We start from the raw sequence: 20,646 nt of genomic DNA, 5'->3' as shown, positions 1-20,646 counted from the left end.
TTAAACACAAAGAACTCAGAAAGTAATAGGTAATATAAGTTGTTGTATTTTGAATTACTCTTCTATTCCAAAATTTAAAACTTTAAGGACTAAATGAAGACTGACAAAAATCACAGTAGGTTTATGACACAATCCCATCATGTGCCTTAAACACGGTGGTTAAGTATTTCCTTTAAACAAAAAGGACAACTTCATTACTCATCAGTAGGCTGCTGGATTACCAGTATAACTGAATGTTGACACGACCGTCTGGAAACTAGTTTCATTTTCTTTTTCATAGTTAGATGTAATAATTGACTCTTACGGCCAACAATAGAAGATACTGAATGCTTTTTTTGTAGGTAAGAAATATAAAATGGTTCATTGTATCCAGGCTGGTAACGAGTTTATTCATGCATTAAATGGCAACACAAGCAAAATGCACAGTTGGAAAATGAGGATCAGACACATTCTTCTGCAGACATCAAGAGAGGATTGATGTACTCAAAACCTTCAAATTCAGACTGATCAATCTTCCTCACAATGTCACTGTTGAAAGAAAAATAAATTAATTTTCATAATCTAGATTTCTTCAACTTTTTATTTAAATGGTAAACGAAAATTAAAAACAAAAAATAAGGCTAATTTATATAAATTATGGGGGAAGAAATCTACAAGTATTTAGATTAATCCCAAAACATCTTCTAGAAGAATCAAGAGTACTGAAAATAAGACTAACAATCTTGTAAGCAGGTTTAGAACTAAAAGGTAGTCCAAAATTGAAGGCTAGAAATTAAAAGTCACAAATTGTCACAATTCTGGTTAATCTTAACTTTTGACCTGAACAACACTCATACTTAGAGGCGAACATCCAGGTCTGAATTAGCATTCAATTTAGTAGTCACCTCAACAGGAAGATGGTGACAAGAAGGCCCAGAAGAAGTTAGCCAAAAGGAAAAGGCAATAGGGACAAGTACATAGAAAGACCTAGAATAAGGAGAAGATACCACAGGGAGGTCATGGGTCATAGGGTATAGAGATGTTGGCATTCTGTTATACTGGGTTTCTAATTTAATATGCAGTAAGAGTAATACCAATGAATATTTGAATACTTAAATGCACACACCATACTGCAGAGCAAAGTTACCCAGGATACAGTCCCTTCCTTCGAGGAGGGAAGGTATCCCATATAAAGAAAAGCTACAAGGGAAAGCAGTACCTGCTAAGTTTCATATGGGACAGCTAAGTCTTGATCTAAGCACATTTCTAATGAGAAGGGTGACTTCTAGTTCCAGAAATTGAGAAAGCCAGCATTCATTCCACAACCACTTACTGAACAGAATTATGAAAGACTATGCTAGGTCTGGGAAAGCGCCAAGTAATTTACTGGAGTTGAAAGCACAGGAACGGAAGCATGTCAAAGGTAGATGATCTGGGAGGAAGGTAATGGGCAGTTAAAGGAAGCCAGTAATGCTTACTAGAGTAAGGAGTTTCACCTTTATTCATCAAAGACCTGGTTGCATTTGAGGTAGCTCAGCAAGATGGAGAAGATTCCAGTATGTAAAAATGAATGAGGCATACAGAGGGAACAGCATGAGCAAAGGTAACAGCACACTATCCGGGGATGTGGAGTAATGGAGACTGGTCAGAACACAGCATTTGTGTTGGAGCACAGTGAGAGAGGGCTGGAGAGTCGGGTGGGAGGAGAGGGTAGAAGGCCGTGACTGCTGGCTGAGATGACAGGTTTTATCTTCTAGACAAGGAGGAGGTTACTGGAGGCTTCTGACAAAGGGGGTTAAAAAACTGGTAGTGCTACTGCAGGAGATGTACAGGATGGGTTGCAAAGCAAAGGATGAGCCCAATCAGGAGGATGGTGTAATATTCTACGCATGATTTGAAAGAGGTGTGAATGGGGCTGATGACAATGGGAACGAAAACGAAGGATCTGACACAAGTGATGAAGTAAAGAAAGAACAGACAAGGAGTTGGCAGCTGAACACATTATCGTTTGTTAAGGAAAAGGAAGCGTCAATAATCATGGACATTTTGGATCTGAATGCAGGAACACATGATGGCATAATGAGCACGAAAAAGTAAAGAAAAATAAGGAACTGATTGAGAACAACAGAAAAAGAGACCATAAAGAGTCATTTCTTTTTCTTTTCTTTTCTTTCCTTTTTTAAAAGTAATTTCTACACTCGATGTGGGGCTCGAACTCATGACCCTGAGATCAAGAGTCGCATGCTCCCCCGAATGAACCAGCCAGGCGCCCCAAGAAGTCATTACCTTTATTTCAGATTTCGTATGTCTGAGGTGCTTGTCTGACAAACCAGGGAAGATGTTTAAACAAGCAGATAGAAATGCAGTTCAGGAGAGATACCAGGTGGGGGGTGCTTTAGGAACTATGGCTCATTTATTCTTCACAGCAGCCTTCTGAGGTAGGCAGTAAGAGAAGAAACAGGCACAGAGAAGTTATGAAATTTGAACCCAGGTTACTCAGTTGGTAAGAGGTGAGGTCAGGATTCAAATTCCTATCTTTTGATTAAATCTAGTGTTCTTTTTAATACATGACACTGTCAGAATAATGACTTTCGTACATTACTCTCTCCTTTGGTAGACAGTAAGCTTTTTTACGAGACTAGCCTACATCTTAATCGTCTTTAATGCCCAGTACTTAGCACAGGGCCTTTTGCTCAAAAACCGTTTGCCAATTTAGCTAGGTGTGATTTAAATAGCTAGTATCAGTGATGTGGGGCTGGCCGAAATCTCCAAGGAACAAAGTGCATATTGCAAAAAGGCGGCTGTTATGAACAGAACTGTGGAACATCTCAGTCTTGAGGGGACAGGGGAAAAAGGATGATAAGTGGTCACAGAGATGAAGCAGACCAGGATGGGTAGCGCCCAACAAAGCAAGGCCATGAGTGCCAAATGCTTCACAGACATCAGGGGAGATGAGGACTGATCAAAACACGCTTTAAAAATCAGAAATCAACAGGGGCGCCCGGATGGCTCAGTCGGTTAAGTGTCTGACTGCAGCTCAGGTCATGATCTCACAGTCCGTAAGTTCAAGCCCTGTATCAGGCGGGCTCTGTGCTGACAGCTCGGAGTCTGGAGCTTGCTTCGGATGTTGTGTCTCCCTCTTTCTCTGCCTCTGCCTCTCCCTCTCTCAAAAAATGAATAAACATTAAACAAAAACCAGAAATTGACAAATCAACTCAACCGTCAAAAGCCGAAGAAGCAGGTTAAATTGTAAAGAGTTAAAGTGCAGGTAGTAAGAAAAGTACAAGACAATCAATGTTGACTACTCTGAAGGAGTTTGATGGAGATACTGCTTATTTATTTTTCTTTTACCATGAGCATCGAGTAATTATCTTGAAAAGAAAATGAGGGAAGAAAATATGGTGGTTTAAAGATGTGCTAAGATCCAGGGGGCAAATTAGGATATCTGAGCATGTTTATAAATCGAAGAAGAGCAGCAGGAAAAGAGAAATTAAAGAAGGTGGAGTAATGGACATAACTGACAAAATGAAATCCTGGCAGAAGCTAAGGAAACAGATCTAGGAAAATGGAGCACCCCTTGCAAAAGAGGGATAGCCTTCCAAGAATAGGGAAGAAGAAAAAGGAGGTGGGAGAGACAGCAATTCTGAGATGCAAGATGGTCTGTGACAGCTGAAAACAGAGCAAGCTCACACCAGGCAGGTCTCAATCCTTGCAGTCAAGCTAAGGCAAGGTTAGTCCGTTAGAAGTGGTGAAGGCAGGGGTAGGACTGAAGGCTTCCAAAATGTAGAGACGGTTTGAACAGCTGCATGAGGAATGTGGTAAGAATTAACAAGACAGAAGTGAAAATATTGCCAAGGAGTAAGGGCCTCCTTGAGATGACAGCATGAATCTGTAAAGAGAGGTAAACAATCAAATATGCCCAAATTATTCTAAACCATACTTTTAAAAGATGAACATACACATAAAAAATATGTCAGATCACCGCTGGCTAGACTTGGTAAGTTAATGTCATCTTTTTAATAAGCAATTTGGCAATACATATCAAGAGCTTTCAAAATTTCATACTCTTTAGGGGCACCTGGGTGGCTCGGTCAGCTGGGTGTCCGATTCTCGATTTCAGCTCAGGTCATGATCTCACAGTTTGTGAATTTTGAGCCCCACATCGGGCTCTGCACTGACAGTGTGGAGCCTGATTGGTATATTCATTCATTCATTCATATTCATTCTCTCTCTCTCTCTCTCTCTCTCTCTCCCCCCCCCATCCCCCTGCTCGTGTTTGTGCGCTCAAATAAATAAACTTAAAACAAATTTTCACTCTTTGATCTAATTCCCTCTCTGAGAATCTATCTTAAAGTAATACTCAGGAACTCAAAGACAGTCATCTTCAAAACAGTGCAGTGCAGTGGAAAGAGCACGGGTTTCCATCCTGACTCTGCCACCTGACAGCTGTGTGACTCTGCTTGCCCTGTCTGGGTCTCAGTTTCCTCATCTGTAAGAGGAAGATGACAGTAAGTAGATTTATCATGTTGTTGTGGGAATTAGAGAAAAGGCACGTAAGGCAAAGTAAAAAAGGGCAGTCGTTATAACTTATAATAGTGTAATAGATTCAAATATCCCATAACTGAATGGCTAATTCAATTATGTTATAATCTGGTAATGAAGCACTGTGTAGCCACTAAAAAGGAAACTTCCAAATAACTTCAGAAATATTTCAGTCTATAGAGTTACTTACTCGTCATCTGGAGTGAGCTGGACAGGTTCATTAGTAAACTGAGAATCAAAGTTGTCCAAACCGAATTCCCCAGAAATATTTGGTTTGAAGGGAGGTACCACCTGCTTTTGCTCCATCTAGAAAGACATATTAGATGACAGCTCAAGCCTATGTTCTTAGAAAAATTCCACCTCTACATTTCTCCTCTTCCCTCAGAGGCTTCCACATCCTATCACAGCGAGTCCTTAGGCGTGGTTCAACGGTATTCACAATGATGGAAATAATGTACAAAACTGAACGCTGATATAGGCCTTACTAATATTACAACCTGATCCATTAAATTAATATTCTAAGCTTTTATTGTTTTAAAAGCTTTTTAAAAAGCACTTTAGAGTGTGGCTTAAGTTACTTAAGCTATGATATATTTGTTTTGTTTTTTTAACATTCTTTTAAGAGAATAAAATTTGGCCCAAGATAATAAGGATACCTAATATAGAAAACAATGACAATTTACGTACCATATCCCAATCAACATTTCGAAAGAATGGGTGTCCCTGAATATCAGCAAATCCTGTTTGAGGATGACAACCCAATCGTTCCTTTGGGTCCTATGATGGAGAGAAATGTTTCAAGAACTGGAGGGATATCATGCTTTAGAATAAATAAATCCTCTTTGTGACCTGGGTTTTGTGTCTATTATATAATACCTTTATCTCTGAAATTACATCATAGTACAACACTAGACTTAAATGAGTATCTGAAGCTTGTGACAAGTACAATTTCCTCATGGCTCTGTCTCCGGCTATCATGTGATTATAGTGGATATAGGTCACTACTCCTTGCTACAGGAAAAGGGGAGGGAAAAGAGAGCAGCACAATCATTTCAGCAGGATCCACCTATTTCTTTGGCACAGGTTATTGTGCTGGTCAAAATATACAAACCCCAAAACTTCACAAGTGTGTTCTTAGCTCATTTGTAAAGCTCTATGTCCAATTACAGCAACAAAACAATATAATCTGTGTATAACCGTGATACAACCATTATGTGACCCATTGGACTAAGACGCTGTAACTTACAAACAGTCTTGGCTTATTCATTACTGTGAATGAGAACATGTTACCATTTTCCTTTCCAATAAAAGGTATTTTATCTTGAACATTAAAACCTCTCACCTTCATTCTGCAGCGTGCTAATACTTAGATTTCCATTTTAAATCTTTCTCCATCTAAAGTACTCAAAAGCCTCAATTTCTCATTTTCTTAAAATTCATCATTATCTATATTTACCTTAGATGATAAATGCACATCAACCTACTTTTTCTAACCTACAATTTATTTAAGAAAAGATTTATGATTGCCAAGATCACCGTGATACAATAAGCATATCTGGTCTCTGTCCCAGGTCCCTGACACAGCTTCTAAAACCTGAATGAGTAATTTCCTGAGTGAGCCAATTATCTTTTGTTATTCACAAGTCCCTTTCAATTACACCTGAGTTTATACTAATAAGGTGACTCTTGGTGGGCTGGTAGATAGCTCAGGACGGGATCTGGTTGCCGCAGGAACCATCCATGTGATTAGAGAGTTGTAACTTTAAGCCTCATTTTCAGAGGGGTGGAGGTCAACTACCAATGGCTAATGATTCAATCAATTGTGTCAATGTAATGGAACCTCCATAAAGCCCTCTGAACCACAGGGTTTGGAGAGCTCCTGGGTTGGTGAATATGTCCATATGCTGGGAGACACGGAGGGTGTGTACCCTAACTCCACAGGGACAGAAACTCCTGTGCTCAGGATCCTTTTGGACTCCACCCCATGTATCTTTTCATCTGGCTGTTCATTTGTATCTTTTTTTATAACCAACCAGTGATAGCAAGTAAACTATTTTCCTGAGTTCTGTGAGCCATTCTAGCGAATTACTGAACCTGAAGTGTGAGAATTGTGGGAAGCTCAACTCTGTAGCCAAGTCAGACAGAAATGTGGGTACTCAATACTCACGACTCATGACTGGCACTTGAGGTGAAGATAGTTTTATGGGACTGAGCCCTTAAACCCCTGGAATCTGATGGTAACTCTGGGTAGTTAGTATCAGAAATAAACTGAATTGTAATACACCAAGTTGATGTCTAGAGAGGTGGAGAATTGGTTGTTGGTGTGGAAAAAACCTACACATTTGGTGTTAGAAGTGTTATGAGTAAAAACCATTCAGAATCATAATCTTAGATCCTAAAACTCTTCTAACCTACCGACCACAATGAAGAATTGAATGGTCTTCAGATTTTTTAAGAACCAATGATAGCATTTCATTTCTTCTGAATTTTATCTGATTACAGGGCTTTTGACATGATAATCTGTACAGAACACTACTGTCCCAAGTGCTCAATAAGGAAAGAGATCTATGAATAATAATCCAAAGAAAACTGAGTAACAAAGCTGTAAGTACGATTGAGGCTATCCCCAAAGATGTAATTTTTCCCTAATTGACTACATGGTATATATATCATCTACATTAAAAACCCATATGTGGGGCGCCTGGGTGGCGCAGTCGGTTAAGCATCTGACTTCAGCCAGGTCACGATCTCGCGGTCCGGGAGTTCGAGCCCCGCGTCGGGCTCTGGGCTGATGGCTCGGAGCCTGGAGCCTGTTTCCGATTCTGTGTCTCCCTCTCTCTCTGCCCCTCCCCCGTTCATGCTCTGTCTCTCTCTGTCCCAAAAAAATAAATAAACGTTGAAAAAAAAAAAAAACCCATATGTAATATATAGCTGGCAGTGGCTTACACTGTCAAAATGGAAAGGACAATTCATCTCAGGATCTAATACTCTTTGGTAAAGAGACAAGTTCCAGATCTAACTGAAAAAAAATTATGTACGCTAGTGTTTTGGAATATTACACTGCCTGAACCTCTACTTAGTTTCATCTATACAGAGATAAACCGCTGAAGATTTTTACATTCAGTTTATACCTTGTTGAGAAAACTCTTCAGGACACTTGCAGCTTTTACAGACAGAGAGCGTGGTATGCGAATTTGTTTTTCCAAAATAACTAGAAAGATAAAATAGTGGCATTATATTTCACTTTTACATAGCTTCAATTTTACATCTTTATTATGAGCTACTTAAGGGCGTTCTCGAAGAAAAAAATAAGGTATTACATATACTACTTCAGCGTCTCATGTGCTTTCTCAGGCTCGCTCCTCTCCTTCCCTCTCAGAGAGCCTCTTCTCTGAATGCTGTCCTTATCATTTACATGCATATTTTATTCTTTGACTACCTTACTGTGCCTCGGTTTCCTCATCTGTAAAATTAGAATAAAAATAATACCTACTTCATGGGGTTGTTATGAGGTTTAAATGAGTTAATAGCTACAAAATGTGAGGTACATGTTACTATACTCAATTTTATTAGACACTGCCAAGTTGTTCTCCAAAGCTGTTAAATCAGTTTTCACTGCTTGCCAGCAGTCTATGAGAGTTCCACTTACTCCATCCACATCCTCACCAGCCCTGGTATTATTGGACTTTAAAATTTCTGGCAAATGCACGGGCAGGAAATAGTAGCTCATTAATGTTTTAATGTGCAAACCCCTAATTACTAGTGAAGCTGAATGCTTTTTCATATATTCCATGGCCATCTGGATTTTCTGTTACATGAAACAGCTATTCATTTCCTGTGATGGCCTTAATTATTAAATGTAGAATTTCATGGAAATCTTTGGACTGGGTGTTGGGAGCAGGGGGTCATCCCTTGTCTGTTTTTTGTTTTTTGTTTTCCTGTTTGAGTCTTTGTATTTCCAATTGTGGGCCTTCTTTTCTTCACCTTTTGATCCTCTTATATTCTTGGTACCCCACTTTTTCCTCCATATTGTTCTTGGACTTATGCACTCAGCCTCGGGGTCCATGTGGAAAGATATTCCTCTCTAGCCACAGGATTCCTTCTTCTAATCTCTGTGATATACAATCTGAAGGAACCTCTTTGTTATATTTCTGAGTATGAGAAAGTAGTTGGTAAATGGGACTGAAGGAACAGAAGTAGGAAGATATATTTTTAAAAAAATGAAGGGGTGCCTGGGTGGCTCCGTTGGTTGGGCATCTGACTCCTGATTTCAGCTCAGGTCATGATCTTGCAGTTCGTGAGTGTGAGCCCCACGTTGGGCTCTGTGCTGACAGTGCAGAGCCTGCCTGGGATTCTCTGTCTCCCCCTCTCTCTGCCCTTCCTTCTCTCACTCTCCTCTCTCTCAAAAATAAATAAACATTAAAAAAAAAATGAAGACTTACATATTAAGAAGTATATTGTCCAATTATTCTCCTCTTACTCAAGGTAAAAATCTGAGCCATCCTCATTCATACTCTAGAATAGGTTATTCACAGAGAATCTGTAAAATACCGCAAATTACCTTGGAAAAGATAATCCTCTGTGTTTTGATCAGGGTTATCTGAGCTTCCAACAATATCAAATGGAGATCTGCCTGCCATCATCTCAAACATTAGTACTCCAAGAGCCCACCAGTCGACACTGAAACCTTCAAAAAAGAAATTTTTGAAGCAACAAATTATCTATTCTGCATTCTTAAAAGTCAGTAACTTGAGATGCATTTCATTGTATAATTAAAAAATAAATGTAATGAAAAATAAACTCTAAATGCATTATAACTATCATGGTTGGCAGTGAAGATTATAGGAATATTTTACTTATCAACAAGGGGAGGTAACTAAAAGATAACTTTAAAAATAAAATATTGGGGAAAAAATATTGGAAATGAAACACTAAGTTCCTTCTCCCAAATATGCCTGTAATTTCAGACTCATAGTCTGTATCTTTTTTTTTTTTTTTGAGGATATAATTAAATTGTATTTGAGAATAACTTTCGTGGGTCTGAAACTTGATCTTCTGCTAGTTGATTAAAGATCCTTGAAGGACCTTGGAATCAGATTCTGAACAGCTGTCAGAAGTACCATCCTCCTTCACATCTGCTAAAATCAGAGGGCCAGAACCCAAGAAGTCCAATGTTTTGAGATAAATATATTCTCTGGTTCCTGACAAGCAGTCAATCTCTCCCTCATTTTTCAGATTCCTGGAGGAAATATCCCAGGAAATGTGAACAATCTTCCAGGGGTTCATGACTTTGTAGTCACATGGCTAAAGTTTAAATCCTTACTCTGCCACTTTCTAGCTGTATGACCTCGGGCAAGTTATCTAAACTTTCTGTAAAATGGGAATTAACAGTGCTTACCTCCTAGGATTATTGAGAGGATTAATTTAGTTAATATAATGGAAACTGCTTGGATTAGTGCCTAGAACTTTTAGTGTTGCCATTAATAAAATATTCAAATCTGTACCCCCAAATACTGCTAAGGTCCCACTGTCTCTTATTTCATTCATATTTTAGGGTTTTCATGTAGGTTTTAAGGGGATCAAGGAAGTTTATATTAATAAGATTAGTATTTAAATACTACAGAGTACTATAATGCAGTGGGTACCACATTTAACCACCCATCTAGCACTTAGCTAAAATAACACCTATTTATTTATTACCATAATCTTCTCCTCTTAAAATTTCAGGAGCAATGTAATTGGGAGTACCGCAAAAAGTGCTGGTTGTATCTCCTGGCCGTAATCCTTCCTTTTAGAAAAAATAAAAAAGAAAGAAAAAAGAGAAAAGAAATAATAAGATCAAAAATTATCTTTTAAATTCATCTCTTTTATTTCATTTGTTATATAAGCTCAGCATCTACAGGTAATATATTAAGCTTAAATAAAATATTACTAGTACAGTTGTCTTTATTATTAAAATCATGAGTTGCCCCTAAATAGCTTAAAGAAAGCCTGTCCTCATTAGATGTTGGTGGACAGTTCAATTAAAATAAAAATTGTACTTGAAACAATTTATATTCAGGTAAAAACTTAATATAAAAATTTTAATTATATGAGTAAAAGGAATCATATTTTATGAAGAAAAGCACTTTAAATCCCACCTGCTAACACAAGCACTGTTGGTTGTTTTTCCTAAGGCACAAATTTTTTGGCTTTGTATTTCAATAGCTACCAGATGGGAAAAATTAAGGCAGAAGACACTAATGTGTGTAACAGAAAAACTACACACTGAGAAATGGAACAATCACCAAAAATTTATAACAAACTTGTATGCACCTAACAACACAGCCTCAAAACACAAAGTAAAAATAGACAAATTAGAAGAATTTCACAATCCCTGCTATGGAATGGACATTTGTATGCCACCCCCCCCGCCATTCATATGTTGAAGACTTAATGTGATAACACTGGGAGATGGAGACTTTGGGAGGTAATTAGTTATTAGAGATGATGGGATTAGTGTCTTTATAAGAGGAAGAGAACTCCCTCTTTCTCTCCTTGCCATGTAAGAATACAACAAAAAAACACATCTGCAAACCGTGAAGAATGCCTTCACCCATCTGCAAGCCATGAAGAGTGCCTTCATGCATCTGAAAACCATAAAGAGTGCCTTCACCAGACACTGGATCTACTAGCACTTTGAACTTGAACTTCCCAGTCTCCAGAACTATGAGAAATAAATGTCTGTCTTTTAAGCCACTTAGTCTACAGTATATTGATATAGCAGGCTGAACTGATAATACAATCCCAAATCATGACAGGTGATTTCAAAACATCTGTATCAGAAACTGACATATCATACAGACAAAAAAATTAGTAAGCAGAAAAAGATTTGACAAAAGCTAAATATATATATGTATATATAAAATATACATATACATATATAATATACATACATATGTATATTATACATATACACATATGTACACATACATACAATATGTATATACATACATATACATATTAGACATATACATATACATATTATACATATACATATATGTATGTATACATACATATAATATGTATATACATACATATAATATACATACATACATACAAATATGTATAATCTATGTGTACATGAGGAGAAAAGGGGAAAGAAAAGAGAGAGTGTGAAGGACATAGACTCCCTGCATGCAAAAAAGAGATTATATATCCTTTTTAAAGTACATATGGGATACTGACCAAATACTAAGTCACAAAGGAAATCTCATATATTTTCAAAGAACTAATATCATTCAGACCATTTTCTGGTCACAAGGCAATTAAGTAAGATATCAACAATAAAAAGATAGTTTAAAAACAAGCTAACAGTAAATTTACAATTAAGTAAAAGGCAATTCATTTTTGTGAGTTTTATTAAGTAATGCATGCCATTATAATAACCTCAAAAATATGTAAAAGTAAACAGAATATATGATGCTACATAATAGAACATACAATAACACATATAGAAACAGACAATGCCAGGGGTGCCTGGTGGCCCAGTCGGTTAAGCGTCCGACTTCAGCTCAGGTCATGACCTCGCGGCCCGTGAGTTCGAGCCCCACGTCGGGCTCTGTGCTGACAGCTCAGAGCCTGGAGCCCGCTTCGGATTCTGTGTCTCCCCCTCTCTCTGCCCCTGCTTGTGCTCTATCTCTCAAAAATAAAGAAACATTGAAAAAAAAGTTTAAAAAAATAAAAATAAAAAAAAAACAGACAATGCCATACTTTAAAACTCTATTTAATGTTATTTATAAACATTTTATATTGTTATGAAGTTTTGGCAAACATCTTCTAAATGACTTTGTAATGCTATGTTTTGTGGTCACTCTGTAATTTCCCCTAATTATTCTCCTTACCAGCCATTTAGATTATTTAAAATATTTAAAATATTTATCACCAACTACAAGAAAAAAATTTTGGTCATAAACCTTTTCTCATAGGCCAAAAATTTACTCAGGATATCCCAGAGGCAGAAAAGATATTTGCAAATGACGTATCAAAGGGTTAGTATCCAAAATCTATAAAGAATTTATCAAACTCAACACCCAAAAGACAAATAATCCAGGGAAGAAATGGGTGAAAGACATCCAGATGGTTAACAGACACATGAAAAGATGCTCAACATCACTCATCATCAGGGAAATACAAATCAAAACCATGATGAGATACCACCTCATATCTGTCAGAATGGCTAAAATTAACAACTCAGACAACAACAGATGTTGGCAAGGATGTGGAGAAAGAGGAACCCTTTTGCACTGCTAGTGGGAATGGAAACTGGTGCAGCAACTTTGGAAAACAATATGGAGGTTCCTCAAAAAATTAAAAATAGAACTACCCTAGGACCCAGCAATTGCACTACTAGGTATTTATCCAAAGGATACAGGTGTGCTGTTTCAAAGGGACACATGCACCCCAATATAGCAGCACTATAGACAATAGTCAAAGTATGGAAAGAGCCCAAATGTCCATTGACGGATCAATGGATAAAGAAGATGTGGTATATATACACAATGGAGTATTACTCGGCAATCAAAAACAGTGAAATCTTGCCATTTGCAACAACATGGATGGAACTTGAGTGTATTGTGCTAAGTGAAAATGGTCAGTAAGAGAAAGACAATTATCGTATGACTTTACTCATATGTGGAATTTAAGATACAAAACAGATGAACATAAGGGAAGGGAAGCAAAAATAATATAAAAACAGGGAGGGGAACAAAAGATAAGAGACTTTTAAATATAGAGAACAAACTGAGGGTTGCTGGAGGGGGTTCTGGGTCAGGGGTGGGCTGAATGGGCAAGGGGAATTAAGGAAGACACTTGTTGGGATGAGCACTGGACATTATATGTAGGGGATGAACCACTGGATTCTACTGCTGAAATCATTATTGCACTATATGCTAACTAACTTGGATGTAAATGTAAAAAAAGAATATCCCAGAGGCAGAAGTTCTAAATCAAAGAGTGTGCCTGTGTATCTTTAAGATTCCTGATACATCCCCACCAAACTGCTTTACAAACAGTTATAACAATGCATACACTCACCAATGACATAGAAGAATGCCATTTCTTCAGACTCTGTAAGCAGACTATTATAATTTAAAAAAAAAAAAACAGTATCTGGCATGCAAAAATAAAGACTATTGTTTTAATGTGTACACTTTCTAACAAGGTTACCATTTTTAATGGGTTTTTTGTTGTTGCTGTTCAGCTTTATTTTCCTTTGACAAATTATAACATTTTTCTTTTGAAATAAGAAAAAAATCCCCTGGTAAAAAAGTGACAGAGATAAAAAAAAAAAAAAGGTATCACAAATCTCATAAAAAATGGATATATAGGGGTTTGCCTACTAAATGTTCACTTGTTTATAACTAAAGATGTGTATAATAGAAAAATTTAAGGAAATAGAAATTTAATATAAGACAAGATAAAAATGTCTGAGTTTTGTACCTAAAAGCAAAAATACCTGAGGTAAAGATTTTCTTTTAAGGTCATTATCAAGAGATAATGACATTAAATCTTCAATACTGTTAGAGTGTCTTACTTAATGTTAGCATTTAAATAGTTTAAATAATCTCCAAGCTCTGGAGGCACTTCCTTCAGGTAAATGGGAGAGTGTGATCCATACGTTTACATGCTTGTTGCCATATTACCGTGTGCAGATAATTCTGGCCCGGCTACTTCAACAAGGAGAGTAGCACCCTACACATTTTGTGGAAAAACACTGGACTCTTAAATAAAAAACTGTTACAAAAAGAATATAGGTCCGAGAAATAAAGGACATGTCCTGAGAGTAACTGAAATTCTTATTTTGTTCTACTGTACTTTATGTCAGATATTTAAATTTTAAATACAAAAAATGATACATTTCCTGGGAAAATCTTGAATACATTATCACGAGTCACAATTAAATGGCGAAAACTAGAAGGTGACACGCAAGTAGTTACGCTAAAGTCATGGGATTGCAGACAATTTTTATTTCCAAATTTTCTCCAATACTTTCACAACATTCAAAATAAAATGTTACAGACAATAAAAAGAAATTAACTCTTATTATAGCACATATAACAGTCACAGAAAATACGGACTTTTGTAAGTGATTAGAAAACATGTATATTTTTCTTTGTGCTAAAATTCCAAAAAGCATCCCAAACAGGGTAGCAATCATTTCTCCATCTTTAAATATTGTTATTTTACCAAAACAATTTTATGAGCTGCTGAGACCTTCTGATTAACTAGAAATGCCTCTCACCTTACACATGCCATAGTCAGTCAGTTTGATATGTCCTTCTGAGTCCAGCAATACATTGTCCAATTTCAAATCTCTATAAATTATCCCTCGTTCATGAAGATAATTTAATGCTAGACTGATTTCTGCAGAGTAAAATCTAAAAAGAAAAATAACTCATTTGATTCAAGTTTCGGAATTGTGGTAAGTTTCTAGAAGAGGTTATTTAAGTCCTATCCCCATCTGCAAATGAAAACACCAAAATCGTGTCAAAAGATTTTTTTCTCCCTATGTTTTTAGAAATGACACCAAAACACAAACTGAAGTACACTTTAAAATATCTTAAGGGTGCCTGGGTGGCTCAGTTCATTGAGTGTCTGACTTCAGCTCAGGTCATGATCTCGTGGTTCGTGGATTCAAGCTCCCTATCAGGCTCTGTGCTGACAGCATACAGCTTGCTTGGGATTCTCTCTCCTCTCTCTGTGCCCATCCCCTGCTCGAGCATGCGCGCATGTGCGTGCACTCTCTCGCACATGCTTGCTCTCTCAAAATGAATAAACTTTAAAAAAATTAAAAAGAAATAAAGAAAAAAATACCTGAGCCCAAAACACTATTACAGAAGTTCCAGTCTACATTGAACTCATACTTTTCAAAAAATTATTAATTTGAAAGTCTCAAACAGAAGTTCTTAATCTGGGTCCTTATATAGACTTCAGACAGTCCACACTGCTACAACTGGAGGCTCAGCTGTGCGTACGTGTGTACATCTACATCTCCTCCCTCTACAGAGTTTCCATAGCTTCTATCACTTCTCTAAGAGACAAATGATCTCTCCAAATGCTAAGAATCATTGATTGGTCTAGAATAAAAAAAAAAAAATACTAAAAGTTTAACTCAAACTATAAAATGCATACCAAAATTCTAGAAAATGAATTATCCTACAACCATACCATTTAACATCAAAGAAAGGGTTTTTTAAAAACTGCCACTAACTCATTGGCGATAACCAGAACTTTTGACCTGAACAATGAAAATAAAACACTCAAGTTGGTTTATTGCTACTTTGGGGAATGTTATCATGATCATGTTTGGAGGTACATAACACAAACCTTCTCAGTTACTTAATTCTATGAATAGAGAACCTGAGCCCTTATTTTGTACTTTGGTTCCCAGAAAAGCACAAAACCAGAACTGACACTTTAATACAGTAAAAACTACTTTCCCCATGTCCAACTGAACAAACAAGGAACAAATACAGGCTCTGGTCACATTTAGAAATGTCATTTGTGGCTCTGCTATGAAGGGCAACCATTTAATAAAGCCTAAATAAATGAACATACAGGAAATTAAAACAAAACAAAACACAGTTTGGTCTGAGATTAGATTAGTACAATTTCTACCTTTTTATAAAATTGAAGGATAGTATCTCTTTTTGATAAGAAAGAATCAATGTATTAGCAAGATTTCCACTAAATTGGGGCACCTGGGTGGCTCAGTTGGTTAAGCATCTGACTTTGGCTCATGTCATGATCTCACTGTTTGTGAGTTTGAGCCCCGCATCAGGCTTTGTGCTGACAGCTCAGAGGCTGGAGCCTGCTTCAGATTCTGTGTCTCCCTCTCTCTCTCTGACCCTCCCCCACTTGCACGCTGTGTGTGTGTCTCTCTCTCTCTCAAAAATCAACACTAAAAAATAAAAAAAATTAAAAAAAAAAGATTTCCACTAAGTACTTACAAAAATAAAATCTTTAACCTTTGTTACACGCATATACAAACTCATATGCCTCATCTTTTGCGGAGCACAACAGGGTGAGAATTATTGCTAATTACGAGTACAAAACAAAACACATCATGGCACTGATGAATTAAACTTCTCCAAGGCCATGATCCTTCCCTACCGAATTCCTCCAACATATAAGCAATTTACAATCTTATATAATAATGTCAAATTAAGGACAGAAAATAAACAAATAAATAAATAATATTTAATGATCTTTTCTTATTCATCAACATGTATGAGATCAGAGAAAAAACAAGCCAAAGGCAGAACAATTCAGAAATTGTAATTACAGGAAGAATAGTCAGAATTACATAAAACCTTAAGAGGAATTGTTTTATTACTCTCAAGTATATACAAATAATAAGTGTAAATCCATCAATTATTTCAATGGTGGACGTTGAATAGATAAAATAATTGGGTTTAGTAAACTGAAGGTTTCCCCTTGAATAGTTTTTATACTTTTCAATTACTTACATTAATATATGTAAATACATAATGTTACACATATATTATAATAGAAACTTTTACCTTAGCCTCTATATGACTTCCAAAAAATTAACTAGTATCAAAATAAGTGATTTATCTACCCTTTGAAACACTGGCACATAAAAAGTCCCATAGCATCCCCTACCCACGACCCCAGACAAAAATCCAACGGTACCTGGCATGTTCTTCAGGAAGTTTTCTTTGTCGCTGCATATGAAACATTAGATCTCCTCCATTTACATACTCTATGACAAAGAACAATCTAAAACACAGAAGAGATAAGAAAAAAAAAAAAAAACCCAAATGAACATAGGAAGGAAAAAAGAGAGGCAAACCAAGAAGCAGACTCAACTATAGAGAACAAACTGATGGTTACTGGTGGGGAGGTGGATGGGGACGATGCGTTAAATGGGTGATAGGGATTAAGGAGGACACTTGTGATGAGCACTGGGTGTTATAGGTCAGTGATGACTCACTAAATTCTATACCTGAAACTAATATTACACTGTATGTGAATGAACTGGAATTTAAATGAAAACGTGGGAGAAATAAAATTAAAAAGAAAGAAAGAAAGAAAATTAGCAGGGCTTAACTCTAGGAACTTGACATGTCAGTGGGCTTAAAAAATAAAAATAAAAAAACACAGGAGAGAGCACATGACACCAAAATCCAAAACGAGGCAGTGTAACTTTGCATTTTTAAACACTATAGAGAGCAGTTACAACATAGAGAGCATTCTACAGATTTATCCTGAACAAACACTCCAGGAATTTGGCGGAAACAAAGGGTAGTTGGAGAAGAAAGCTGTTTAATCACAGAAGATACAAAAAAGTAAACGAGCATAACTGTGAGAACTGCTTCTTCCATTTGAAAGTAGTACCACTAGCAATCCAGAGCCTCTTACTCTCACCTCAACTTTGGCCCTTGCAAAACAAGTCTTATTTAACTGTCACTTAAGGTAAAGAAGTTAGGATTTCTCTCTCTAGTTAAACTCTAGGAAACTTTAAGTCTTAAAACTAGAATCTTGAAGATACTTAAAAAGTTAGATTTTTAGTGCCATAATTATGACCTGGTCTTTTTTTTTTTTTTTTGCCCGAAGCAGGAAATTTCCTACTGCTGATCCACCGTTAGACGGCTATCACTGAATGGAGTATGAGTAGCAGGAAATTTTAAACAGAGTACTCTTGTGTCCATCTCCATGTCTTCCGCTTCCGGCTTATAGTAGAAAGCAGTTTTCGTTGTGTAATATACCAAAAGGTGTAGAGCCCAGGAATCATTCCATTATCTTTCAATCTTACCTGCTTTCTGTCTGAAAGCAAGAATGCAGCCCAACAAGAAAAGGATGATTAGATGCCTGCTCAAAAACATGCTTCTCTGTCTGTACCCAATCAATATCCTATTTCAAAATATGAAAGAAATCCATGTCAAACTGAATTATCATCAAAACTATGATAAATTTGTTCTTAGTAATTCAACGATCACAAATACAAGTAAGTAACTAACTACTACTGTTTCATGATAATCATGAAACAACAGCTTATATACAAAAACACCAATAAATCTTTCAGTATTATGAAACAGTCTAGAAAACTTTCACAAAGATCAAGTACTTTTCCTTGATAATAATATGGCTTGATTTTTATTTCTTAAAGATCTAGTAGTCATCAGATTACATTAAATATATCTTATGTAATCTGTTTGAAGCATATATTTAGAAATGTAGACTGAAATGATAAGACAAAACATTGAGGTTTTCTATGAAATAGTACACTTAAGCCAACTTAACAGTTCAGAAATGATAAAACATTGTGCTTACTTACCTCATCATCATTGACCAATTCTTTTTTCACAACTTTCATTGCATAAATACGATCTGTTTTTTTTAACCTCACCAATAATACTTTGGCATAACTTCCTCTGCCTATTACCCGAAGCAAATCAAAATCTTGAAGACCTAAACTGGATGAAGCTTTGCCACTTTCTCTGGTGTTCATTGCCTGTCGAGAACATTAATATCAAATAGTTATACCTGGAGGAATTTTGCATAACACATTATATTTCCAGTACCTGGTTAAGATGTTTTTTAAGTATTTTCTGATTTAAGTTCTTAATAATTCTTTTCTTATTCATTCCAAACGATATAATCTAACTACTCAAGGAAAGGATGAATTCATGAGTTGAGGTCAGAAGGGTACTGATAGGAATGGAGAGGGAGTTGAAATCTGAGAAATGTTAAAGGATGTCTTAAGATGTGATAACTTTGGGTATGAAGGCAATGGAGATACGTGAATTAAAAAAATGACACTAACTTTGATGACTGGGAGACTGGAGGTACTACTGACAGAAAAACAAAGTGTGCACATAGGATAAGATTAACAGAGCTGTTGAGATAATGGGCTTGGCTTTTCATACTGAAGATACAAGATACAATGGGATTGCAAGATTAAAGAGTCCACTGGAAGCTTGATATATCAAATCTGGACTAATGAGCGGATATATTCAGAGATATTTTTGGAAGCTATAAACAGAAAATAAGCATGAGGCAGCTTAACTAATGGAAAACATTCTTTTCTACACAATACCAAGCTCTTTTGGAATGACAAAACCAGCCTTATGATCCATTTACAACTAGAAACTTGGGCTTCTGGTAATTTATAGACAAGACCAAAGATAATCTGTTTTAACACATCTGCAATATCCTCCACATACAATCAACATGTACCCATAAGAATTAAGTATGAATTTTCTCAAGTGAAGAGTATCAAGAAAACAAAGAGCAAATTTTGAGAAAAACTAGTAAGCACAAAAAAGAAAAAAAAAAGTATCATGAAAACTGAAGGAGAATGAGGTTTCAAGAGAAGGGTCACACAAAAATCTAGAAATAATAATCTGATGTGATAACAAGAATAAATAAAGAGGAGTAAAAGAAACCAGATTAGAGTAGATGAAGAAAGCATAGAATGGTAAGAAGGAAAGGTAATATACAGACTTTAAATGTGGTTAACTGGGGGCGCCTGGGTGGCTCAGCCGGTTGAGCATCCGACTTCGGCTCAGGTCATGATCTCGCGGTTTGTGAGTTCGAGCCCCGCATCGGGCTCTGTGCTGATGGCTCAGAGCCTGGAGCTTGCTTCTGATTCTGTGTCTCCCTCTGCCCCTCCCCCACTCACGCTCTGTCTCTGTCTTAGAAATAAACATAAAAAAAAAAAATTAAATGTGGTTAACTGAAACTACAAAGGAGAATGAAATGGAACAAAAGCACAGTACCTTCACAGAATCACTAACAAGACAGAAACCAGAAACTAGTGGCATGCCACCTTTAAAGGATCTAAATAAAACAAACCCTGCTGATCTATAAAAATAGCCTTCAAAACAAAAGTGATATACAAACATTTTCAGACAAACGCAAATTAAAGAAATTCATCATTAGTACCTTCTCACTAAAGGAAATATTGAGTTTTTCAAGAAGAAAGATAATCTCATACAGATAATATAAAATATAATACAGGAGTATATATAATACAGGGCTAAGGGAAATGGATAGCCAAAACAACATTGGCCATATACTGATAACTGTTTTATCTGGGTAATGGATACAGGGGCTTTG

General features: G+C 36.5%; 1 protein-coding gene across 1 annotated transcript in view; it reads right to left on the bottom strand.

Moving 5' to 3' along the window:
* Positions 1–368: 368 nt before the first annotated feature.
* Positions 369–20,646, bottom strand: part of PRKCI (protein kinase C iota) — an 81,360-nt gene continuing 61,082 nt past the window's right edge. Inside the window, exons 9-18 of the mRNA XM_047100118.1 lie at positions 18,863–19,039; positions 18,341–18,438; positions 17,218–17,304; positions 14,804–14,939; positions 10,222–10,309; positions 9,083–9,208; positions 7,653–7,732; positions 5,209–5,298; positions 4,712–4,827; positions 369–528 (exon numbers count right to left, since the gene is read on the bottom strand). Of these exons, the coding sequence (XP_046956074.1) occupies positions 441–528; positions 4,712–4,827; positions 5,209–5,298; positions 7,653–7,732; positions 9,083–9,208; positions 10,222–10,309; positions 14,804–14,939; positions 17,218–17,304; positions 18,341–18,438; positions 18,863–19,039 (1,086 nt within the window). The 3' untranslated portion in view covers positions 369–440. The remainder of the gene's footprint in view (positions 529–4,711; positions 4,828–5,208; positions 5,299–7,652; positions 7,733–9,082; positions 9,209–10,221; positions 10,310–14,803; positions 14,940–17,217; positions 17,305–18,340; positions 18,439–18,862; positions 19,040–20,646) is intronic.

Source organism: Lynx rufus, unplaced genomic scaffold (assembly GCF_022079265.1).
Source record: "Lynx rufus isolate CCGP_SWC_20201006 ecotype Redwood Valley unplaced genomic scaffold, mLynRuf1.p SCAF_5, whole genome shotgun sequence".
Taxonomy (NCBI): Eukaryota; Metazoa; Chordata; class Mammalia; order Carnivora; family Felidae; genus Lynx; species Lynx rufus.
The sequence above is the reverse complement of the archived record's forward strand: the minus strand, read 5'-3'. Positions and strand labels throughout refer to the sequence as shown.